Source organism: Carcharhinus amblyrhynchos, chromosome 21, assembly GCF_965287045.1.
Source record: "Carcharhinus amblyrhynchos chromosome 21, sCarAmb.v2.hapA, whole genome shotgun sequence".
NCBI classification, from domain to species: Eukaryota; Metazoa; Chordata; class Chondrichthyes; order Carcharhiniformes; family Carcharhinidae; genus Carcharhinus; species Carcharhinus amblyrhynchos.
Window position 1 is genome coordinate 22,926 of NC_137344.1, and position 24,506 is coordinate 47,431.

At 60.4% G+C, this 24,506-nt stretch overlaps 1 protein-coding gene across 1 annotated transcript in view; it reads right to left on the minus strand.

Moving 5' to 3' along the window:
- LOC145356551 (glutamine-rich protein 2) overlaps positions 1 to 24,506 on the minus strand; it is a 175,229-nt gene that overhangs the window by 16,514 nt on the left and 134,209 nt on the right. Inside the window, exons 14-15 of the mRNA XM_080209314.1 lie at positions 21,575 to 21,643; positions 17,866 to 17,958 (exon numbers count right to left, since the gene is read on the minus strand). Coding sequence (XP_080065440.1) covers positions 17,866 to 17,958; positions 21,575 to 21,643 — 162 coding nt within the window. The remainder of the gene's footprint in view (positions 1 to 17,865; positions 17,959 to 21,574; positions 21,644 to 24,506) is intronic.

A 24,506-nucleotide genomic window follows, 5' to 3' on the forward strand; every position in this document is an offset into this window, starting at 1 on the left:
TGAGCCACGACAGATCAGCCATGATCTTATTGAATGGCGGGGCAGGCTCGAAGGGCTAGATGGCCTACTCCTGCTCCTATTTATGTTCTTATGTTCTTATGTACACCCTCATCTAGGTCATTTATAAAAATGACAAACAGCAGTGGCCCCAAAACAGATCCCTGAGGTACACCACTAGTAACTGAACTCCAGGTTGAATATTTCATATCAATCACCACCCTCTGTCTTCTATCAGCTAGCCAATTCCTGATCCAAGCTGCTAAATCACCCTCAATCCCATGCATCTGCATTTTCTGCAGTAGCTTACCATGGGGAACCTTATCAAACGCTTTGCTAAAATCCATATACACCACGTCAACTGCCTTACCCTTATCCACCTCTTTGGTCACCTTTTCAAAAAACGCGATAAGGTTTGTGAGGCACGACCTACCCTTCACAAAACCGTGTTGACTATCCCTAATCAATTTATTTCTCTCTAGATGATTATAAATCCTATCCCTTATAATTCTTTCCAAAACTTTGCCCACAACAGAAGTAAGGCTCACTGGTCTATAATTCCCAGGATGGTCTCTACTCCCCTTCTTGAACAAGGGGACAACATTTGCTATCCTCCAGTCTTCCGGCACTATACCTGAAGCCAGGGGTGTAGGTGATAGGGGCTTTTCCTTTGTGCTTTTCCTTTTGGTTTGGGAAGCAGTTTAGCAGCAAGCTAAAAAGCAGTCACACTCTCTGTGCGGTTCTGCCTTAAAACTGTTTTGGGAAAGAGATTCAACTACAACCTCGTCTGAGTTTCTTCACGAGGGATTTTCACACTCAATCCAGGTGGTGGGATTCCTGTAACAAGTGGGCATTAACCTATGCTGCATTCTGTTTATTTGGAGGGTTGTGAGAATCGGATGTTGGCTTTGGTAAGAGATCATTATAGATCTTTTCCTTAGGAATTCTTCATTATCATGGTTGTGTGTTTTGTAGGAATATAATCAGGGCCTATATTAGGGCCGATTAAATTGGATATCTTAAAGAATTGGGCAGATTAAAATCAAACTCAGTCAAACCTCAGGCAGGGAGATTTCACTAACTTCAAATGTACTAAGACACAGGAACGTGTCTGGGTCTGGCCCGTCAATCACCCATCAAAGATCATTGCACTGAGACCCAGCAGGAGATCATCGCTCCCCATTCAGATGTACCGGCCTGTTAGAAGCCCAGATCGGGCCAGACTTCCTGTCACCCGCTGGAGAAGCCGGCAGCAAAGTGCTCAGGGGCCCATTGCGCATGTGTCGGGATCCCAGTATCGAGTTCACATTCATCTTCCCGATCACTCCGGCCCACCCCCCATCCCGGGATTTTGCCGAACCCCCAATGCAGAGTATCCCTTCCCCCCTCTTGTACCTCCCTCTTTGTCTGGCCCTGCCCCCTCAAGCCCTCCCCCTTGGCACTGCCCAGTGTTTGCCAACACGGCCCTGACCTTCCAGGGGGTCCACAACCGTCCCACCAGTCAGATTTCCCCACCAGCAGTGATCCCTTTTGGTGGGAACATTCACCAACGAGGTCAGAGAGGCAAGTGAGTCTGGACAAAACTCAGGGATCGATCCCGGAGTCTGCGCTCGGGATCGATCCCGGAGTCTGCGCTCGGGATCGATCCCGGAATAATGTATATAAGTGACTGTTTCTATGGTCGCAGGGATGGATCTCAGACCAGTGTGTGTCACCAACTCTCTGAAAATGCATACCAGCCAGTTCCTCCCCTCTGCCTCATCCCAGTAAACCCACACATTTAGCACGGCCAATCCACCTAACCAGCACATCTTTTGGACTGTGGGAGGAAACCGGAGCACCCGGAGGAAACCCACGCAGACACGAAGAGAATGTGCAAACTGCACACAGACAGTGACCTGAGCTGGGAATTGAACCCAGGTCCCTGGTGCTGTGAGGTAGCAGTGCTAACTACTGTGCTGTGTTCAGGATATGTGTGGTGGGGCAGATTGTGTGTTGGGGGGGGCGGGGGTGGTGGTTTGTGGGTTGAGGTGGGGAGTTTTGGGGCAGATTTCTGTGGGGTTCAGTGGGGGGTGTTCAGTCGGGGGGGTGTGGGTTGAGTGTTAGGAGTTCAGGTCGGGTTTGAGGGAGTTTCAGGGTGATTTGGGAGTTCTGGTTGGGTGTGGGGGGGGGTTTAACGGCAGTAGGGGGGTGCCATTTGGGTGTGGGGGGTTTTGGGGAGTGCGGGTTGACTGTCAGCAGTGTGGGGTGTTCAGGGGTTTTGGGGATTCAGATTGGGTGTGGGGGCATTTGTGAGTGTGGCTGGGTGTGGGGGCGTTTGGGGGTGCGGGCTGGGTGTGTGGGGGCATTTGGGGGTGTGGGGGCGTTTGGGGGTGCGGGCTGGGTGTGGGGGTCTTGGGGGTGCTGGCTGGGTGTGTGGGCGTTTGGGGGTGCGGGCTGGGTGTGGGGTGGTTTGGGGGTGCGGGCTGGGTGTGTGGGGGTTTGGGGGTGCGGGCTGGGTGTGGGGTGGTTTGGGGGTGCGGGCTGGGTGTGGGGTGGTTTGGGGGTGCGGGCTGGGTGGGGGGGTCTTGGGGGTGCGGGCTGGGTGTGTGGGCGTTTGGGGTGTGGGCTGGGTGTGTGGTGGTTTGGGGGTGCGGGCTGGGTGTGGGGTGGTTTGGGGGTGTGGGCTGGGTGTGGGGGCGTTTGGGGGTGCGGGCTGGGTGTGGGGGTCTTGGGGGTGCGGGCTGGGTGTGTGGGCGTTTGGGGGTGCGGGCTGGGTGTGGGGTGGTTTGGGGGTGCGGGCTGGGTGTGTGGGCGTTTGGGGGTGCGGGCTGGGTGTGGGGGCGTTTGGGGGTGCGGGCTGGGTGTGGGGGCGTTTGGGGGTGCGGGCTGGGTGTGGGGTGGTTTGGGGGTGCGGGCTGGGTGTGTGGTGGTTTGGGGGTGCGGGCTGGGTGTGTGGTGGTTTGGGGGTGCGGGCTGGGTGTGTGGTGGTTTGGGGGTGCGGGCTGGGTGTGTGGGGGTTTGGGGGTGCGGGCTGGGTGTGGGGGTTTGGGGGTGCGGGCTGGGTGTGGGGTGGTTTGGGGGTGCGGGCTGGGTGTGTGAACGTTTGGGGGTGCGGGCTGGGGGTGTGGGGGTTTGGGGGTGCGGGCTGGGTGTGTGGGCGTTTGGGGGTGCGGGCTGGGTGTGTGGTGGTTTGGGGGTTCGGGCTGGGTGTGTGGGGGTTTGGGGGTGCGGGCTGGGTGTGTGGGGGCGTTTGGGGGTGCGGGCTGGGTGTGTGGTGGTTTGGGGGTGTGGGCTGGGTGTGGGGGTCTTGGGGGTGCGGGCTGGGTGTGTGGGGGTTTGGGGGTGCGGGCTGGGTGTGGGGTGGTTTGGGTGTGTGGGCTGGGTGTGGGGGTCTTGGGGGTGCGGGCTGGGTGTGGGGGGTTTGGGGGTGCGGGCTGGGTGTGTGGGGGTTTGGGGGTGCGGGCTGGGTGTGTGGTGGTTTGGGGGTGTGGGCTGGGTGTGGGGGTCTTGGGGGTGCGGGCTGGGTGTGTGGGGGTTTGGGGGTGCGGGCTGGGTGTGTGGGGGTTTGGGGGTGCGGGCTGGGTGTGTGGTGGTTTGGGGGTGTGGGCTGGGTGTGGGGGTCTTGGGGGTGCGGGCTGGGTGTGGGGGGTTTGGGGGTGCGGGCTGGGTGTGTGGGGTTTGGGGGTGCGGGCTGGGTGTGTGGTGGTTTGGGGGTGTGGGCTGGGTGTGGGGGTCTTGGGGGTGCGGGCTGGGTGTGTGGTGGTTTGGGGGTGCGGGCTGGGTGTGTGAACGTTTGGGGGTGTGGGCTGGGTGTGTGGTGGTTTGGGGGTGCGGGCTGGGTGTGGGGTGGTTTGGGGGTGCGGGCTGGGTGTGTGGTGGTTTGGGGGTGCAGGCTGGGCGTGTGGTGGTTTGGGGGTGCGGGCTGGGTGTGGGGTGGTTTGGGGGTGCGGGCTGGGTGTGGGGTGGTTTGGGGGTGCGGGCTGGGTGTGTGGTGGTTCGGGGGTGCAGGCTGGGTGTGTGGTGGTTTGGGGGTGCGGGCTGGGTGTGTGGTGGTTTGGGGGTGCGGGCTGGGTGTGGGGTGGTTTGGGGGTGCGGGCTGGGTGTGTGGGGGTTTGGGGGTGTGGGCTGGGTGTGGGGTGGTTTGGGGGTGCGGGCTGGGTGTGGGGGCGTTTGGGGGTGCGGGCTGGGTGTGTGGGGGCGTTTGGGGGTGTGGGCTGGGAGTGTGGGGGCGTTTGGGGGTGCGGGCTGGGTGTGGGGGTCTTGGGGGTGCGGGCTGGGTGTGTGGGCGTTTGGGGGTGCGGGCTGGGTGTGGGGTGGTTTGGGCTGCGGGCTGGGTGTGTGGGCGTTTGGGGGTGCGGGCTGGGTGGGGGGGTCTTGGGGGTGCGGGCTGGGTGTGTGGGCGTTTGGGGGTGCGGGCTGGGTGTGTGGTGGTTTGGGGGTGCGGGCTGGGTGTGGGGTGGTTTGGGGGTGTGGGCTGGGTGTGGGGGCGTTTGGGGGTGCGGGCTGGGTGTGGGGGTCTTGGGGGTGCGGGCTGGGTGTGTGGGCGTTTGGGGGTGCGGGCTGGGTGTGGGGTGGTTTGGGGGTGCGGGCTGGGTGTGTGGGCGTTTGGGGGTGCGGGCTGGGTGGGGGGGTCTTGGGGGTGCGGGCTGGGTGTGTGGGCGTTTGGGGGTGCGGGCTGGGTGTGTGGTGGTTTGGGGGTGCGGGCTGGGTGTGGGGTGGTTTGGGGGTGTGGGCTGGGTGTGGGGGCATTTGGGGGTGCGGGCTGGGTGTGGGGGCGTTTGGGGGTGCGGGCTGGGTGTGTGGTGGTTTGGGGGTGCGGGCTGGATGTGGGGGTTTGGGGGTGCGGGCTGGGTGTGTGGGGGTCTTGGGGGTGCGGGCTGGGTGTGGGGTGGTTTGGGGGTGCGGGCTGGGTGTGGGGTGGTTTGGGGGTGCGGGCTGGGTGTGGGGGCGTTTGGGGGTGCGGGCTGGGTGTGGGGGTCTTGGGGGTGCGGGCTGGGTGTGTGGTGGTTTGGGGGTGCGGGCTGGGTGTGGGGGTTTGGGGGTGCGGGCTGGGTGTGTGGGCGTTTGGGGGTGCGGGCTGGGTGTGGGGGTTTGGGGGTGCGGGCTGGGTGTGTGGTGGTTTGGGGGTGCGGGCTGGGTGGGGGGTCTTGGGGGTGCGGGCTGGGTGTGTGGGCGTTTGGGGGTGCGGGCTGGGTGTGTGGTGGTTTGGGGGTGCGGGCTGGGTGTGGGGTGGTTTGGGGGTGTGGGCTGGGTGTGGGGGCGTTTGGGGGTGCGGGCTGGGTGTGGGGGCGTTTGGGGGTGCGGGCTGGGTGTGTGGGCGTTTGGGCTGGGTGTGTGGTGGTTTGGGGGTGTGGGCTGGGTGTGGGGGCGTTTGGGTGTGGGGGTCTTGGGGGTGCGGGCTGGGTGTGTGGGCGTTTGGGGGTGTGGGCTGGGTGTGTGGTGGTTTGGGGGTGCGGGCTGGGTGTGGGGTGGTTTGGGGGTGCGGGCTGGGTGTGGGGTGGTTTGGGGGTGCGGGCTGGGTGTGGGGGGGTCTTGGGGGTGCGGGCTGGGTGTGGGGGCGTTTGGGGGTGCGGGCTGGGTGTGTGGTGGTTGGGGGTGCGGGCTGGGTGTGTGGTGGTTTGGGGGTGCGGGCTGGGTGTGGGGCGTTTGGGGGTGCGGGCTGGGTGTGGGGGTCTTGGGGGTGCGGGCTGGGTGTGTGGGCGTTTGGGGGTGCGGGCTGGGTGTGTGGTGGTTTGGGGGTGCGGGCTGGGTGTGGGGGTTTGGGGGTGCGGGCTGGGTGTGTGGGAGTCTTGGGGGTGCGGGCTGGGTGTGGGGTGGTTTGGGGGTGCAGGCTGGGTGTGGGGTGGTTTGGGGGTGCGGGCTGGGTGTGTGGTGGTTTGGGGGTGCGGGCTGGGTGTGGGGGCGTTTGGGGGTGCGGGCTGGGTGTGGGGTCTTGGGGGTGCGGGCTGGGTGTGTGGGCGTTTGGGGGTGCGGGCTGGGTGTGTGGTGGTTTGGGGGTGCGGGCTGGGTGTGGGGGGTTTGGGGGTGCGGGCTGGGTGTGTGGGAGTCTTGGGGGTGCGGGCTGGGTGTGGGGGTCTTGGGGGTGCGGGCTGGGTGTGTGGGCGTTTGGGGGTGCGGGCTGGGTGTGTGGTGGTTTGGGGGTGCGGGCTGGGTGTGGGGTGGTTTGGGGGTGTGGGCTGGGTGTGGGGGCGTTTGGGGGTGCGGGCTGGGTGTGGGGGCGTTTGGGGTGCGGGCTGGGTGTGTGGGCGTTTGGGGGTGCGGGCTGGGTGTGTGGTGGTTTGGGGGTGTGGGCTGGGTGTGGGGGCGTTTGGGTGTGGGGGTCTTGGGGGTGCGGGCTGGGTGTGTGGGCGTTTGGGGGTGCGGGGCTGGGTGTGTGGTGGTTTGGGGGTGCGGGCTGGATGTGGGGGTTTGGGGGTGCGGGCTGGGTGTGTGGGGGTCTTGGGGGTGCGGGCTGGGTGTGGGGTGGTTTGGGGGGTGCGGGCTGGGTGTGGGGGTGGTTTGGGGTGCGGGCTGGGTGTGGGGGCGTTTGGGGGTGCGGGCTGGGTGTGGGGGTCTTGGGGGTGCGGGCTGGGTGTGGGGGTCTTGGGGGTGCGGCTGGGTGTGTGGTGGTTTGGGGGTGCGGGCTGGGTGTGGGGGTTTGGGGGGTGCGGGCTGGGTGTGTGGGCGTTTGGGGGTGCGGGCTGGGTGTGGGGGTTTGGGGGTGCGGGCTGGGTGGTGTGGTGGTTTGGGGGTGCGGGCTGGGTGGGGGGGTCTTGGGGGTGCGGGCTGGGTGTGTGGGCGTTTGGGGGTGCGGGCTGGGTGTGTGGTGGTTTGGGGGTGCGGGCTGGGTGTGGGGTGGTTTGGGGGTGTGGGCTGGGTGTGGGGGCGTTTGGGGGTGCGGGCTGGGTGTGGGGGCGTTTGGGGGTGCGGGCTGGGTGTGTGGGCGTTTGGGCTGGGTGTGTGGTGGTTTGGGGGTGTGGGCTGGGTGTGGGGGCGTTTGGGTGTGGGGGTCTTGGGGGTGCGGGCTGGGTGTGTGGGCGTTTGGGGGTGTGGGCTGGGTGTGTGGGTGTTTGGGGGTGCGGGCTGGATGTGGGGGTTTGGGGGTGCGGGCTGGGTGTGTGGGGGTCTTGGGGGTGCGGGCTGGGTGTGGGGTGGTTTGGGGGTGCGGGCTGGGTGTGGGGTGGTTTGGGGGTGCGGGCTGGGTGTGGGGGCGTTTGGGGGGTGCGGGCTGGGTGTGGGGGTCTTGGGGGTGCGGGCTGGGTGTGTGGGCGTTTGGGGGTGCGGGCTGGGTGTGTGGTGGTTTGGGGGTGCGGGCTGGGTGTGGGGGTTTGGGGGTGCGGGCTGGGTGTGTGGGCGTTTGGGGGTGCGGGCTGGGTGTGGGGGTCTTGGGGGTGCGGGCTGGGTGTGGGGTTTGGGGGTGCGGCTGGGTGTGGGGTGGTTTGGGGGTGCGGGCTGGGTGTGGGGTGGTTTGGGGGTGCGGGCTGGGTGTGGGGTGGTTTTGGGGTGCGGGCTGGGTGTGTGGTGGTTTGGGGGTGCGGGCTGGGTGTGGGGGTTTGGGGGGTGCGGGCTGGGTGTGTGGTGGTTTGGGGGTGCGGGCTGGGTGTAGGGGCGTTTGGGGGTGCGGGCTGGGTGTGGGGTGGTTTGGGGGTGCGGGCTGGGTGTGTGGTGGTTTGGGGGTGCGGGCTGGGTGTGGGGGCGTTTGGGGGTGCGGGGTGGTTTGGGGGTGCGGGCTGGGTGTGTGGTGGTTTGGGGGTGCGGGCTGGGTGTGTGGTGGTTTGGGGGTGCGGGCTGGGTGTGTGGGGGTTTGGGGGTGCGGGCTGGGTGTGGGGGGGTTTGGGGGTGCGGGCTGGTGTGTGGTGGTTTGGGGGTGCAGGCTGGGTGTGGGGGCGTTTGGGGGTGCGGGCTGGGTGTGGGGGCGTTTGGGGGTGCGGGCTGGGTGTGTGGGGCGTTTGGGGGTGCGGGCTGGGTGTGTGGGGGTTTGGGGGTGCGGGCTGGGTGTGGGGGTTTGGGGGTGCGGGCTGGGTGTGGGGTGGTTTGGGGGTGCGGGCTGGGTGTGGGGTGGTTTGGGGGTGCGGGCTGGGTGTGTGAACGTTTGGGGGTGCGGGCTGGGTGTGTGGTGGTTTGGGGGTGTGGGCTGGGTGTGTGGTGGTTTGGGGGTGTGGGCTGGGTGTGGGGGTCTTGGGGGTGCGGGCTGGGTGTGTGGGGGTTGGGGGTGCGGGATGGGTGTGGGGTGGTTTGGGTGTGTGGGCTGGGTGTGGGGGTCTTGGGGGTGCGGGCTGGGTGTGTGGGGGTTTGGGGGTGCGGGCTGGGTGTGTGGGGGTTTGGGGGTGCGGGCTGGGTGTGTGGTGGTTTGGGGGTGTGGGCTGGGTGTGGGGGTCTTGGGGGTGCGGGCTGGGTGTGTGGGGGTTTGGGGGTGCGGGCTGGGTGTGTGGGGGTTTGGGTGTGTGGGCTGGGTGTGTGGTGGTTTGGGGGTGCGGGCTGGGTGTGTGGTGGTTTGGGGGTGCGGGCTGGGTGTGGGGGTTTGGGGGTGCGGGCTGGGTGTGTGGGCGTTTGGGGGTGCGGGCTGGGTGTGGGGGTCTTGGGGGTGCGGGCTGGGTGTGGGGGGTTTGGGGGTGCGGGCTGGGTGTGGGGTGGTTTGGGGGTGCGGGCTGGGTGTGGGGTGGTTTGGGGGTGCGGGCTGGGTGTGTGGTGGTTTGGGGGTGCGGGCTGGGTGTGGGGGTTTGGGGGGTGCGGGCTGGGTGTGTGGTGGTTTGGGGGTGCGGGCTGGGTGTAGGGGCGGTTTGGGGGTGCGGGCTGGGTGTGGGGTGGTTTGGGGGTGCGGGCTGGGTGTGTGGTGGTTTGGGGGTGCGGGCTGGGTGTGGGGGCGTTTGGGGTGCGGGCTGGGTGTGGGGTGGTTTGGGGTGCGGGCTGGGTGTGTGGTGGTTTTGGGGGTGCGGGCTGGGTGTGTGGTGGTTTGGGGGTGCGGGCTGGGTGTGTGGGGGTTTGGGGGTGCCGGGCTGGGGTGTGGGGGGTTTGGGGGTGCGGGCTGGGTGTGTGGTGGTTTGGGGTGCAGGCTGGGTGTGGGGCGTTGGGGGTGCGGGCTGGGTGTGTGGGGGCGTTTGGGGGTGCGGGCTGGGTGTGTGGGGGCGTTTGGGGGTGCGGGCTGGGTGTGTGGGGGGTTTGGGGGTGCGGGCTGGGTGTGGGGGTTTGGGGGGTGCGGGCTGGGTGTGGGGTGGTTTGGGGGTGCGGGGCTGGGTGTGGGTGGTTTGGGGGTGCGGGCTGGGTGTGTGAACGTTGGGGTGCGGGCTGGGTGTGGTGGTTTGGGGGTGTTGGGCTGGGTGTGTGGTGGTTTGGGGGTGTGGGCTGGGTGTGGGGGTCTTGGGGGTGCGGGCTGGGTGTGTGGGGGTTTGGGGGTGCGGGGATGGGTGTGGGTGGTTTGGGTGTGTGGGCTGGGTGTGGGGTCTTTGGGGGTGCGGGCTGGGTGTGTGGGGGTTTGGGGGTGCGGGCTGGGTGTGTGGGGGTTTGGGGGTGCGGGCTGGGTGTGTGGTGGTTTGGGGGTGTGGGCTGGGTGTGGGGGTCTTGGGGTGCGGGCTGGGTGTGTGGGGGTTTGGGGGTGCGGGCTGGGTGTGTGGGGGTTTGGGTGTGTGGGCTGGGTGTGTGGTGGTTTGGGGGTGCGGGCTGGGTGTGTGGTGGTTTGGGGGTGCGGGCTGGGTGTGGGGTGGTTTGGGGGTGCGGGCTGGGTGTGTGGGGGTTTGGGGGTGTGGGCTGGGTGTGGGGTGGTTTGGGGGTGCAGGCTGGGGTGTGGGTGGTTTGGGGGTGCGGGCTGGGTGTGTGGTGGTTTGGGGGTGCGGGCTGGGTGTGGGGTCGTTTGGGGGTGCGGGCTGGGTGTGGGGGCGTTTGGGGGTGCGGGCTGGGTGTGGGGGCGTTTGGGGTGCGGGCTGGGTGTGGGGGCGTTTGGGGGTGCGGGCTGGGTGTGGGGTGGTTTGGGGGTGCGGGCTGGGTGTGTGGGCGTTTGGGGTGCGGGCTGGGTGTGGGGTGGTTTGGGGGTGCGGGCTGGGTGTGTGTGGGCGTTTGGGGGTGCGGGCTGGGTGGGGGGGTCTTGGGGGTGCGGGCTGGGTGTGTGGGCGTTTGGGGGTGCGGGGCTGGGTGTGTGGGCGTTTGGGGGTGCGGGGCTGGGTGTGTGGTGGTTTGGGGGTGCGGGCTGGGTGTGGGGGTTTGGGGGTGCGGGGCTGGGTGTGTGGGCGTTTGGGGGTGCGGGCTGGGTGTGGGGGTTTGGGGGTGCGGGCTGGGTGTGTGGTGGTTTGGGGGTGCGGGCTGGGTGTGGGGTCTTGGGGGTGCGGGCTGGGTGTGGGGGTTTGGGGGTGCGGGCTGGGTGTGGGGTGGTTTGGGGGTGCGGGCTGGGTGTGGGGTGGTTTGGGGGTGCGGGCTGGGTGTTGGGTGGTTTGGGGGTGCGGCTGGGTGTGTGGTGGTTTGGGGGTGCGGGCTGGGTGTGGGGGTTTGGGGGGTGCGGGCTGGGTGTGTGGTGGTTTGGGGGTGCGGGGCTGGGTGTAGGGGCGTTTGGGGGTGCGGGCTGGGTGTGGGGTGGTTTGGGGGTGCGGGCTGGGTGGTGTGGTGGTTTGGGGGTGCGGGCTGGGTGTGGGGGCGTTTGGGGGTGCGGGCTGGGTGTGGGGTGGTTTGGGGGTGCGGGCTGGGTGTGTGGTGGTTTGGGGGTGCGGGCTGGGTGTGTGGTGGTTTGGGGGTGCGGGCTGGGTGTGTGGGGGTTTGGGGGTGCGGGCTGGGTGTGGGGTTTGGGGTGCGGGCTGGGGTGGGGTGGTTTGGGGGTGCGGGCTGGGTGTGTGGGGGTTTGGGGTGCGGGCTGGGTGTGTGGTGGTTTGGGGGTGCAGGCTGGGTGTGGGGGCGTTTGGGGGTGCGGGCTGGGTGTGTGGGGGTGCGTTTGGGGGTGCGGGCTGGGTGTGTGGGGGCGTTTGGGGGTGCGGGCTGGGTGTGTGGGGGTTTGGGGGTGCGGGCTGGGTGTGGGGGTTTGGGGGTGCGGCTGGGTGTGGGGTGGTTTGGGGGTGCGGGCTGGGTGTGGGGTGGTTTGGGGGTGCGGGCTGGGTGTGTGGTGGTTTGGGGGTGCGGGCTGGGGGTGTGGGGGTTTGGGGGTGCGGGCTGGGTGTGTGGGCGTTTGGGGGTGCGGGCTGGGTGTGTGGTGGTTGGGGGTTCGGGCTGGGTGTGTGGGGGTTTGGGGGTGCGGGCTGGGTGTGTGGGGGCGTTTGGGGGTGCGGGCTGGGTGTGTGGTGGTTTGGGGGTGTGGGCTGGGTGTGGGGGTCTTGGGGGGCGGGCTGGGTGTGGGGGCGTTTGGGGGTGCGGGCTGGGTGTGGGGTGGTTTGGGGGTGCGGGCTGGGTGTGTGGTGGGTTTGGGGGTGCGGCTGGGTGTGTGGGGTTTGGGGGTGCGGGCTGGGTGTGTGGGGGTTTGGGGGTGCGGGCTGGGTGTGTGGGGTTAGGGGTGCGCGCTGGGTGTTGTGGGGGTTGGGGGTGCGGGCTGGGTGTGTGGGGGTTTGGGGGGTGCGGGCTGGGTGTGGGGGAGTTGGGGGTGCGGGCTGGGTGTTGTGGGGTTTGGGGTGTGGCTGGGTGTGGGGTGGCTTTGGGGGTGCGGGCTGGGTGTGTGGGGGTTTGGGGTGCGGGCTGGTGTGTGGTGGTTTGGGGGTGTGGGCTGGATGTGGGGGTCTTGGGGGTGCGGGCTGCGGGCTGGGTGTGTGGTGGTTTGGGGGTGTGGGCTGGATGTGGGGGTCTTGGGGGTGCGGGCTGGGTGTGTGGGGGTTTGGGGGTGCGGGCTGGGTGTGTGGTGGTTTGGGGGTGCGGGCTGGGTGTGGGGGTCTTGGGGGTGCGGGCTGGGTGTGGGGGTTTGGGGGTGCGGGCTGGGTGTGGGGTGGTTTGGGTGTGCGGGCTGGGTGTGGGGTGGTTTGGGGGTGCGGGCTGGGTGTGGGGTGGTTTGGGGGTGCGGGCTGGGTGTGTGGTGGTTTGGGGGTGCGGGCTGGGTGTGGGGGTTTGGGGGGTGCGGGCTGGGTGTGTGGTGGTTTGGGGGTGCGGGCTGGGTGTAGGGGCGTTTGGGGGTGCGGGCTGGGTGTGGGGTGGTTTGGGGGTGCGGGCTGGGTGTGTGGTGGTTTGGGGGTGCGGGCTGGGTGTGGGGGCGTTTGGGGGTGCGGGCTGGGTGTGGGGTGGTTTGGGGGTGCGGGCTGGGTGTGTGGTGGTTTGGGGGTGCGGGCTGGGTGTGTGGTGGTTTGGGGGTGCGGGCTGGGTGTGTGGGGGTTTGGGGGTGCGGGCTGGGTGTGGGGGTTTGGGGGTGCGGGCTGGGTGTGGGGTGGTTTGGGGGTGCGGGTTGGGTGTGTGGGGGTTTGGGGGTGCGGGCTGGGTGTGTGGTGGTTTGGGGGTGCAGGCTGGGTGTGGGGGCATTTGGGGGTGCGGGCTGGGTGTGTGGGGGTGCGTTTGGGGGTGCGGGCTGGGTGTGTGGGGGCGTTTGGGGGTGCGGGCTGGGTGTGTGGGGGTTTGGGGGTGCGGGCTGGGTGTGGGGGTTTGGGGGTGCGGGCTGGGTGTGGGGTGGTTTGTGGGTGCGGGCTGGATGTGGGGTGGTTTGGGGGTGCGGGCTGGGTGTGTGAACGTTTGGGGGTGCGGGCTGGGGGTGTGGGGGTTTGGGGGTGCGGGCTGGGTGTGTGGGCGTTTGGGGGTGCGGGCTGGGTGTGTGGTGGTTTGGGGGTTCGGGCTGGGTGTGTGGGGGTTTGGGGGTGCGGGCTGGGTGTGTGGGGGCGTTTGGAGGTGCGGGCTGGGTGTGTGGTGGTTTGGGGGTGTGGGCTGGGTGTGGGGGTCTTGGGGGTGCGGGCTGGGAGTGTGGGGGTTTGGGGGTGCGGGCTGGGTGTCTGGGGGTTTGGGGTTGCGGGCTGGGTGTGTGGTGGTTTGGGGGTGTGGGCTGGGTGTGGGGGTCTTGGGGGTGCGGGCTGGGTGTGTGGGGGTTTGGGTGTGTGGGCTGGGTGTGTGGTGGTTTGGGGGTGCGGGCTGGGTGTGTGGTGGTTTGGGGGTGCGGGCTGGGTGTGTGAACGTTTGGGGGTGCGGGCTGGGTGTGGGGGTTTGGGGGTGCGGGCTGGGTGTGTGAACGTTTGGGGGTGCGGGCTGGGTGTGTGGGGGTTTGGGGGTGCGGGCTGGGTGTGTGAACGTTTGGGGGTGCGGGCTGGGTGTGGGGGTTTGGGGGTGCGGGCTGGGTGTGTGAACGTTTGGGGGTGCGGGCTGGGTGTGTGGGGGTTTGGGGGTGCGGGCTGGGTGTGTGGTGGTTTGGGGGTGCGGGCTGGGTGTGTGAACGTTTGGGGGTGCGGGCTGGGTGTGGGGGTTTGGGGGTGCGGGCTGGGTGTGGGGTGGTTTGGGGGTGCGGGCTGGGTGTGTGGGGGTTTGTGGGTGCGGGCTGGGTGTGTGGTGGTTTGGGGGTGCAGGCTGGGTGTGGGGGCGTTTGGAGGTGCGGGCTGGGTGTGTGGGGGTGCGTTTGGGGGTGCGGGCTGGGTGTGGGGGTTTGGGGGTGCGGGCTGGGTGTGGGGGTTTGGGGGTGCGGGCTGTGTGTGGGGTGGTTTGGGGGTGCGGGCTGGGTGTGGGGTGGTTTGGGGGTGCGGGCTGGGTGTGTGAACGTTTGGGGGTGCGGGCTGGGGGTGTGGGGGTTTGGGGGTGCGGGCTGGGTGTGTGGGCGTTTGGGGGTGCGGGCTGGGTGTGTGGTGGTTTGGGGGTTCGGGCTGGGTGTGTGGGGGTTTGGGGGTGCGGGCTGGGTGTGTGGGGGCGTTTGGGGGTGCGGGCTGGGTGTGTGGTGGTTTGGGGGTGTGGGCTGGGTGTGGGGGTCTTGGGGGTGCGGGCTGGGTGTGGGGGCGTTTGGGGGTGCGGGCTGGGTGTGGGGTGGTTTGGGGGTGCGGGCTGGGTGTGTGGTGGTTTGGGGGTGCGTGCTGGGTGTGTGGTGGTTTGGGGGTGCGGGCTGGGTGTGTGGGGGTTTGGGGGTGCGGGCTGGGTGTGGGGGTTTAGGGGTGCGGGCTGGGTGTGTGGGGGTTTGGGGGTGCGGGCTGGGTGTGTGGGGGTTTGGGGGTGCGGGCTGGGTGTGTGGGGGCGTTTGGGGGTGCGGGCTGGGTGTGTGGTGGTTTGGGGGTGTGGGCTGGGTGTGGGGGTCTTGGGGGTGCGGGCTGGGTGTGTGGGGGTTTGGGGGTGCGGGCTGGGTGTGGGGTGGTTTGGGGGTGCGGGCTGGGTGTGTGGGGGTTTGGGGGTGCGGGCTGGGTGTGTGGTGGTTTGGGGGTGTGGGCTGGATGTGGGGGTCTTGGGGGTGCGGGCTGGGTGTGTGGGGGTTTGGGGGTGCGGGCTGGGTGTGTGGGGGTTTGGGGTTGCGGGCTGGGTGTGTGGTGGTTTGGGGGTGTGGGCTGGGTGTGGGGGTCTTGGGGGTGCGGGCTGGGTGTGTGGGGGTTTGGGTGTGTGGGCTGGGTGTGTGGTGGTTTGGGGGTGCGGGCTGGGTGTGTGGGGGTTTGGGGGTGCGGGCTGGGTGTGTGAACGTTTGGGGGTGTGGGCTGGGTGTGTGGTTGTTTGGGGGTGCGGGCTGGGTGTGGGGTGGTTTGGGGGTGCGGGCTGGGTGTGTGAACGTTTGGGGGTGTGGGCTGGGTGTGTGGTTGTTTGGGGGTGCGGGCTGGGTGTGGGGTGGTTTGGGGGTGCGGGCTGGGTGTGTGGTGGTTTGGGGGTGTGGGCTGGGTGTGGGGGTCTTGGGGGTGCGGGCTGGGTGTGTGGGGGTTTGGGGGTGCGGGCTGGGTGTGTGAACGTTTGGGGGTGTGGGCTGGGTGTGTGGTGGTTTGGGGGTGCGGGCTGGGTGTGTGGGGGTTTGGGGGTGCGGGCTGGGTGTGTGGTTGTTTGGGGGTGCGGGCTGGGTGTGTGGGGGTTTGGGGGTGCGGGCTGGGTGTGTGAACGTTTGGGGGTGTGGGCTGGGTGTGGGGGTCTTGGGGGTGTGGGCTGGGTGTGTGGTTGTTTGGGGGTGCGGGCTGGGTGTGGGGTGGTTTGGGGGTGTGGGCTGGGTGTGTGGTGGTTTGGGGTTGCGGGCTGGGTGTGTGGTGGTTTGGGGGTGCAGGCTGGGTGTGTGGTGGTTTGGGGGTGCAGGCTGGGTGTGTGGTGGTTTGGGGGTGCAGGCTGGGTGTGTGGTGGTTTGGGGGTGCAGGCTGGGTGTGTGGTGGTTTGGGGGTGCGGGCTGGGTGTGGGGTGGTTTGGGGGTGCAGGCTGGGTGTGTGGTGGTTTGGGGGTGCAGGCTGGGTGTGTGGTGGTTTGGGGGTGCGGGCTGGGTGTGGGGTGGTTTGGGGGTGCGGGCTGGGTGTGGGGTGGTTTGGGGGTGCGGGCTGGGTGTGTGGTGGTTTGGGGGTGCAGGCTGGGTGTGTGGGCGTTTGGGGGTGCGGGCTGGGTTTGTGGTGGTTTGGGGGTGTGGGGTGGTTTGGGGGTGCGGGCTGGGTGTGGGGTGGTTTGGGGGTGCGGGCTGGGTGTGTGGTGGTTTGGGGGTGCGGGCTGGGTGTGGGGTGGTTTGGGGGTGCGGGCTGGGTGTGTGGGCGTTTGGGGGTGCGGGCTGGGTGTGGGGTGGTTTGGGGGTGCGGGCTGGGTGTGTGGTGGTTTGGGGGTGCGGGCTGGGTGTGGGGTGGTTTGGGGGTGCGGGCTGGGTGTGTGGTGGTTTGGGGGTGCGGGCTGGGTGTGTGGTGGTTTGGGGGTGCGGGCTGGGTGTGGGGTGGTTTGGGGGTGCGGGCTGGGTGTGTGGGCGTTTGGGGGTGCGGGCTGGGTGTGGGGTGGTTTGGGGGTGCGGGCTGGGTGTGTGGTGGTTTGGGGGTGCGGGCTGGGTGTGGGGTGGTTTGGGGGTGCGGGCTGGGTGTGGGGTGGTTTGGGGGTGCGGGCTGGGTGTGGGGTGGTTTGGGGGTGCGGGCTGGGTGTGTGGTGGTTTGGGGGTGCAGGCTGGGTGTGTGGTGGTTTGGGGGTGCAGGCTGGGTGTGTGGTGGTTTGGGGGTGCGGGCTGGGTGTGGGGTGGTTTGGGGGTGCGGGCTGGGTGTGGGGTGGTTTGGGGGTGCGGGCTGGGTGTGGGGTGGTTTGGGGGTGCGGGCTGGGTGTGTGGTGGTTTGGGGGTGCGGGCTGGGTGTGTGGGCGTTTGGGGGTGCGGGCTGGGTGTGTGGGCGTTTGGGGGTGCGGGCTGGGTGTGGGGTGGTTTGGGGGTGCGGGCTGGGTGTGTGGTGGTTTGGGGGTGCGGGCTGGGTGTGGGGTGGTTTGGGGGTGCGGGCTGGGTGTGTGGTGGTTTGGGGGTGTGGGACAGCAGTGACCCAGGTGGTTTGTGGCCAGCCTGGTTTATTCATGGGTTTAGTCTGTGATGCCCGGGGGGTGTCGGTGGGTCCCGGTGGGTGCCAGTGGGTGTCTGATGGCAGTCATTGCTTTACTCTGGCCTTTGTCTCTCCCTGCAGTTCCTGTATTCAGTGTAAATGTCCGGGCTCCTTATACTCACGATTTGACGATATTCTCATACACTTTCCGAGAAGGGTTTGCTGCCGCTGGGCAGCCTATATGAAGAAGGGGCCTCATAAACGGACTGACTGCCTTGACTGATCCCTTAAAGTGACTCTGAACCCGCTCTATCTGTCTGCAGAGATTCAGGTGCAGGCGTTGCATACAAGTGATGCCCTTTTCCAATTGCATCCGATCTGTGTTCCGGCTGTTAACAGGAAAGATATTGTTAACATCCCAGTACAGCACGAGATACAGAGGGACTGAGTGAGGCCAGTCTCTCACCACGTTCCACTCTGTTTCAGCCTGCTTCCCTGTGGAATAACTGAACTCAGAACCCTGATCGGACAGATGAGAATCACACATCCTCATCATCCAATCCAATTTCTCCTGGTGTAAATAATTGTTAAAAAAAAAACAGATAAACAACAATCGGAAGAAAATTACCCGATACAGAAATCTAACGGTAATTAAGAATTTGTAAATGAATTTAAAATTATTCCAACAAATTCAAACAGTCAGTATTCCTGTCCTGAGAGTGAATCCTTATCTATCCAACATCCTCCTATCAGATCTTCCTATGGAGGTCTCTGATGAGTTGGTCAGGAATAGGCTTGTGGTATCTGAGGGATTGTCACTAATTCCTGCCTGTAATCCGCACACGGGGGAGATTCTCATTGTTCTTTCCGTACTTTTGTCAAAATTCATTGAGAACGGATTTCGTTAAGGAACGCAGTTTCAAATCTGTTTCATGCGACTCCACAGACAGATTCCTGCTGGTTTTCTGAGCTGCATTCACGTGGTAGAGACACAGGCTGTGAGTTCTGCACTGCAGAGCTGTTGACGCTTTGAGTTTGTAGAAAAACACAGGTGACTCAGGCCAATTCTGGCGACTAACTCAGAGCTGCTGAATTCTGATGTGGAGATACCGCCTTTGGACTGCAGTGAGCACAGTCAGTAATCACACAACACCAGGTTAAAGTCCAACAGGTTTATTTGGTAACATTGCAACCATTACAGCACTCTGAAAGCTCGTGCTACCAAATAAACCCGTTGGATTTGAAGCTGGTATTGTGTGATGACTCACGCTGCTGAGCTCTGGGTTTGAGAGGCCCAGCATCACTCAACAGCTGACATTCTCCAACAGGAGAACATGAGCAGCACAGACAAATGACACAGAGCTGATAAAATAGCAATGATTCACTCCGCTTCTGCCACAGTTTGGGAGGGGGGGGAGGTGTAATAAAGGAGTAAAGTTAAATCTTGCTGAATCTTGTAGCAGTGAGTAACATGATGTAGAGATGCTGGCGTTGGACTGGGGTAAGCACAGAGAGGCAGTATCTGTATTTAACCTGGTGTTGTGAGATTTCTTGCAGTGTGTAACAGCCAGGAGATCCAGGCTATGAAGCTGTGAAAATCACTTACCCTTTACTGTGCCGGTGGGAATGGCCAGTATCGTAGCGCTGGGAGCGGTATCCCTGGCCTGGATTGGCCGCAATTGGTAACGAGATCACAGTTCTAGGCAGAAGGGAAAAATGTAAGGATTTTCCCAAACAGACTCACACCCTCAGCAATGGGAATTTTATAATCCCGTTCACACAACACATTCCCGGCATGAAGGGGAATCTGATGAGGAAAGGAAGGATCTGTAACCATTGGAGATTAGAACATAAGAAATAGGAGCAGGAGTAGGCCATCTAGCCCTTCGAGCCTGCCCCGCCATTCAATAAGATCATGGCTGATCTGTCGTGGCTCAGTTCCACATAAGGTTCGGATGGGTGGAGAGATCCTCCTGTGGGAGTGACTAAACCTTGTGCTTCTGCTTTATAAATAAGGGCTGTCCAATTTTAGCCAAAGATGAGGGTATCCTTTTCTCTGAGGATTGTGAGTGTGCAGAGCTCTCTTCCAGAAGCAGAGTGGACAAAGAACAAAGAACAATACAGCACAGGAACAGGCCCTTCAGCCCTCTAGGCCTGCACCGACCATGTGTTCCTAACTAGACCATCCGTTTGTATTCCTCTATTCCCAGTCTGTTCATGTGGCTATCTAGATAAGTCTTAAATGATCCTGGAGTTTCTGCCTCAACCACCTTGCTTGGTAGTGCATTCCAGACCCCCACCACCCTCTATGTAAAATACATTCCCGCGTATCTGTATTGAACCTTGCCCTACCCACCTCCCCCCCACCTTACCTTGAACCTGTGACCCCTTGTGTTTGCCATTTCTGACCTGGGAAAAAGTTTCCCACTGTTCACCCTATCTATGCCCTTCATAATTTTATACACCTCTATTAGGTCATCCCTGATCCTCCGTCTTTCCAGGGAGAACAACCCCAGTTTACTCAATCTCACCTCATAGCAACATCCCGATAAACCTCCTCTGCACTCTCTCCAAAGCCTCCACATCCTTCTGGTAGTGTGGCGACCAGAACTGGACGCAGTATTCCAAATGTAGCCTAACCAACGTTCTATACAGCTGCAACATCATACGCCAACTTTTATACTCTATGCTCCATCCAATAAAGCAAGCATGCCATATGCCTTCTTCACCACCTTCTCCACCTGTGCTGCCACCTTTAAGGATCTGTGGACCTGCACACCCAGGTCCCTCTGTGTGTCTATACCCCTGATGGTTCTCCCATTTATTGTATAGCTCCTCCCTATATTAGTTCTACCAAAATGCATCATTTCGCATTTATCTGGATTAAATTCCATCTGCCATTTCTCTGCCCAATTTTCCAGTCTATCTATATCCTGCTGTATTCTCTGACAATGTTCATCACTATCCGTAAGTCCAGCCATCTTTGTGTCATCCGCAAACTTACTGATCACACCAGTTACACCTACTTCCAAATCATTTATATAAATCACAAACAGCAGAGGTCCCAGTACAGAGCCCTGCGGAACACCACTGGTCACAGACCTCCAACCGGAAAAAGACCCCTCCACTGCTACCCTCTATCTTCTGTGGCCAAGCCAGTTCTCCACCCATCTCGCTATCTCACCCTTGATCCCATGTGATTCAACCTTTTGCACTAACCTGCCATGAGGGACTTTGTCAAACGCTTTACTAAAATCCATATAGACGACATTCACAGCCCTTCCCGTGTCAATCGTTTTTGTCACCACCTCAAAAAACTCCACCAAATTTGTGAGGCATGACCTCCCTCGTACAAAACCATGCTGTCTATCGCTAATGAGATTATTCTGTTCTAAATGTGTATATATCCTATCTCTAAGAATCTTCTCTAACAATTTCCCTACCACCGACGTCAAACTCACCGGCCTATAATTACCCGGATTATCCCTGCTACCCTTCTTAACTAACGAGACCACATTCGCTATCCTCCAATCCTCTGGGACTTCACCTGTGTTCAATGAAGAAACAAAGATTTCTGTTAGAGACCCAGCAATTTCATCTCTTGTCTCCCTCAGTAATCTAGGACAGATCCATCTGGCCTTGAGGATTTGTCCACCTTAATGCTTCCTAAAACACCTAATACTTCCTCCCTTGTAATTGTGATTTGTTCTAATGGGTCTACACATCTCTCTGAGATGCTACCAGTCAACGTGTCCCTCTCCTTTGTGAATACTGATGCAAATATTCATTTAGGATCTCACCTACTTCCTTGGGTTCTGAGCATAATTCCCCTCCTCTGTTCTTGAGAGGTCCGACTCTTTCTCTGACACCCTCTTGTTCCTGATGTATGTATAAAATGCCTTGGGATTCTCCTTAATCCTGTCTGCCAAGGACATTTTGTAACCTCTTTTTGCCCTTCTAACTCCCTGTTTGGAGGCTACCTCACAGAATATTCCCAAAGCAGAGTTAGATACACTCTCGGCTGACGAGCCTAAGGGAATTGTGGCAGAGACAAGTCCGGTTATACATCATTACTGAATGGTAAAGCACATTTCAGTGCCCCTCCTGGTCCTAATGTCTATCACCGACACAACCTGTACCCTCAGCACCGAAACATGCCAAAAGGTCAGTACTGAGGGAGTGCCGCACTGTCCGAGGGTCAGTCCTGAGGGAGTGCCGCACTGTCAGAGGGTCCGTGCTGAAGGAGCGCCGCACTGTCAGAGGGTCAGTGCTGAAGGAGCGCCACACTGTCAGAGGGTCAGTGCTGAGGGAGCGCCGCACTGTCAGAGGGTCCGTGCTGAAGGAGTGCCGCACTGTCAGAGGGTCAGTGCTGAGGGAGTGCCGCACTGTCAGAGGGTCAGTGCTGAGGGAGTGCCGCACTGTCAGAGGGTCAGTGCTGAGGGAGTGCCGCACTGTCAGAGGGTCAGTGCTGAGGGAGTGCCGCACTGTCAGAGGGACAGTGCTGAGGGAGTGCCGCACTGTCAGAGGGTCAGTGCTGAGGGAGTGCCGCACTGTCAGAGGGTCAGTGCTGAGGGAGTGCCGCACTGTCAGAGGGACAGTGCTGAGGGAGTGCCACACTGTCAGAGGGTCAGTGCTGAGGGAGTGCCGCACTGTCAGGGGGTCAGTGCTGAGGGAGCGCCGCACTGTCAGAGGGTCAGTGCTGAGGGAGTGCCGCACTGTCAGAGGGTCAGTGCTGAGGGAGTGCCGCACTGTCAGAGGGACAGTGCTGAGGGAGTGCCACACTGTCAGAGGGTCAGTGCTGAGGGAGTGCCGCACTGTTGAGATGTTGAGATGGATGTAACAGGATCAAGGGCTGCATTTTGGAGGAGGTTGGGGGAGTTTGCCAGTTTCCTGACCCACATTTAGCCCTCAACGATCATTGATTGTCATCTTAATGTTTTGTCCTGGGATCTTACTCTGTGTATATTGTTTGCCTTGTTCACCTCTATCTATTACAGTGACTACATTTCAAAGAAAGTACCATTGGCTGTGAAACACATTGGGAAGTTCTTTGGTTCTGAAAGGTGCTACATAAATGCACGTGATCATGTATCTGTTGGAAATGGTAGAATGAACATTCATATTTAATACTTAATCCCGTACCTTAAAAATATCCCAAAAATAGTCACATGATTGGGCAGAACCACAGAGTGTCCAATCATGTGCGGACACACAGAGGCTGTCCAATCAACTAATTGGTCGGTGTAACACCGAGTGGTCTGTACTGCGCTGTAATGTTCGATATTCTGACTAGGAAAGACCAGGTTGATACTTACGGTCCAGGGGGTACCTTGATATCCATTGGTCGATCACAGGACAGGCAGTGGAAATGGCTGATGAGTTGTCTGTCAGGTGGGAAGCGGAAATCAGTGATGTGGATTCAGCACAAAATAAACATTATTCTGTAAATTGAGTTTGTATCTTTATATACCCTGTTTGTGAACAGAACTCCCACTCACCTGATGAAGGAGCAGTGCTCTGAAAGCTTGTGGCTTTTGCTATCAATTAAACTTGTTGGACTTTAACCTGGTGTCTATGGATTCTGCCAGACTTGCTAAACACTCTGAGTGTATTCTGTCATCATTATTAGTTAAAAGCTGACCTAGATTCACTAAGTAGTGAGGATTAATTCAAGGTCAGGAATTTAAAAATACAACTGGCTTTACGTGATGATGTTAAGATGTCCAGGGAGAGTTGTAACTTGCTGTAATTTGCTGGGTGAAGCTTTTAATGAATGCTAATGTTGTCTTGAGTGAGATTCTCTACAATGCCCCTCCATCAGAAAGCAGAAACTTGAAAGGGAATATGAGGAGGCAATTATTTTTAAAAATTCAGTTCATCTGCAATTTGGAAGTCAGCATTTAATTGTCTTCCCATTTCCAAAACCTGAGATTCCTCATCAACATGAGGTAACACATTTTGAAAGGTCTAATACATTCAAGAAATATACAGTAAATGTTAGACCCTTTAGGAGTATTGATAGGCAGAGGGATCTGGGTGTTCAGGTACACAGGTCACTGAAAGTGGCAATGCAGCTGGAGAAGGTAATCAAGACAGCATGTCTGCCTTCATCAGCCAGGGCACTGAGTATAAAAATTCACGGGTCATGCTGCAGTTGTACTGAACCTTAGTTAGGCCTCATTTAGAATATGTGTACAATTCTGGTCGCCACATTACCAGAAGGATGTGGAGGCTTTGGAGAGGGTACAGAAAAGATTTACCAGGATGTTGCCTGGTATGGAGGGCATTAGCTATGAGGAGGTTGGAGAAACTTGGTTTGTTCTGACTGGAGCGACAGAGGTTGAGGGGAGACCTGATAGAAGTCTACAAGGTTATGAGGCGTGGACAGAATGGATAAGCTCTTTCCTAGGGTAGAAAAGTGAAGTACGAGGGGATGTAGGTTTAAGGTGCTTGGGGATAAGTTTAGAGGAGATGTGCAAGGTTAAGTTTTTTTATACAGAGGGTGGTGAATGTCTGGAACACACTGCTCAGAGAGGGGGTGGGAGCAGGTACAATAGCGGCATTTAAGGAGCAACCAGACTAATACATGAATAGGATGGGAATGGAAGGATATGGACTCTGTAAGCACACATGGTTTTAGTTTAGGCAGACATCATGATTGGCTTGGAGGGCTGATGGACCTGTTCCTGTGCTGTACTCTCCTTTGTTCTTTCTTCTTTGTACACAGAGAGCCCAAACTGAAACATCTGTTTCGAAAGGCCAAGCAGCAGTGTTACCAAGACAATAAGCTTTTGAATTTAGCCAATCAATTTGAATCAGGCACTTAGATACCAGAAACCTATAAACATTAAATCTGATGGTTTTGACAACCTAGGAACCAATCATGGGATATGTCATCACGGGTATAAAATAAAAGGGCAGTGAGACAAAAAGAGAGATCCACCCGCCATCTGCCAGATATAATAGCTCACAGTTCTCAACCTTCTCTCTCAAGAGAGAATCACTGACTGTCACAGCTTCATCCATACCTTAGAGTGAGCACCACCAAGAAAGCAAAGGTACCAAAGAAGAAAGAAGTTTCAGACAGAAGAATCAACAGAGAAGACCCAGAATATTCTGGAAGATACAAAACCTGGTTGTAATTTAGAGAATAACTAAATTCTATTTTGTTAATGAGTGGAAATTGTGTTTATTGGAACAACATTCCATTAGAATCTTGTTTTATTCAGGAATGGTTAATAATTAGAAGGGATTTAGTTGGTTTGTGAATAGTTTAGTTAATTTGCTCACTGTTATTTAGATAAAAACGTTGTTAGGTGTTGATTATAGAGAGTGTGTTAGGGATTTATTTTGTACTTAAACACTGAGAATTGCTGAAAAGCAGCTCACACCACTTCACACACGCTTTACACAGATTATAGAGCGAGGGATTCCTCTTCAGGTGTTTTAGTGTTTGTTCTTAGAGGGGGGAATCACCTCTGCTATCAGTAATCAATAACAGTAATCACTGTTACAGGTGGAGAATACAGGAAGAAATAATGGAAGCTTGTGAGAAATGGATGGATATAATTGTGGGTAATTTTAATCTACACTTAAATTAGACAAATCAGATTGGCAATGGTAGCCTGGAAGATGGATTGACCGAGTGTTTTAGGACAGTTTCTTCAGGCAGCGTGTCTGAGCAGCAACATGTGAGCACAGTTTACTGGGTTTGGTCATGTGAATGAGACAGGATTAACTAATAACCTCATCGTGAAGGTGCTCTCCATACCCTTGATTATGTTATCATTGAATTTCACACTCAGTTTGAGGGAGAGGGGAGTGGGAATAGGAGAGGGAATAGGATAGGAATAAAGGGATACGGTCCCCGGAAAATACTTGGAAAATACAAATAACATTGGAGAATAATTATGAATCAGGAAGAGAAAGAGAAGAATTTTAAATCATTCAAATCGCCAGAGAATGGGAACTGAGAAAATTTTGAGAGTGGAAAAGCTGACACAGCCTCAGGAATTGAGGATTTGATCCCAGGGTTTAAAAGGAACGGCTCTGGAAGAGTTGATGCTTCACTGCTAATTTTACAGAATTCCTGAGATTCTGGAAAGGTCCCATTGGATTGGAAAATTGTCAATGTTATTCCTCAATTCAGGAAAAGGAGGCAGAAAGCTGGAAATTATAGTCCAGTTAGTTTAACATCTTCATAGGAAAAATGTTAGAAGCTTTTGTTCAGCAGGGAATAGCAGGGAA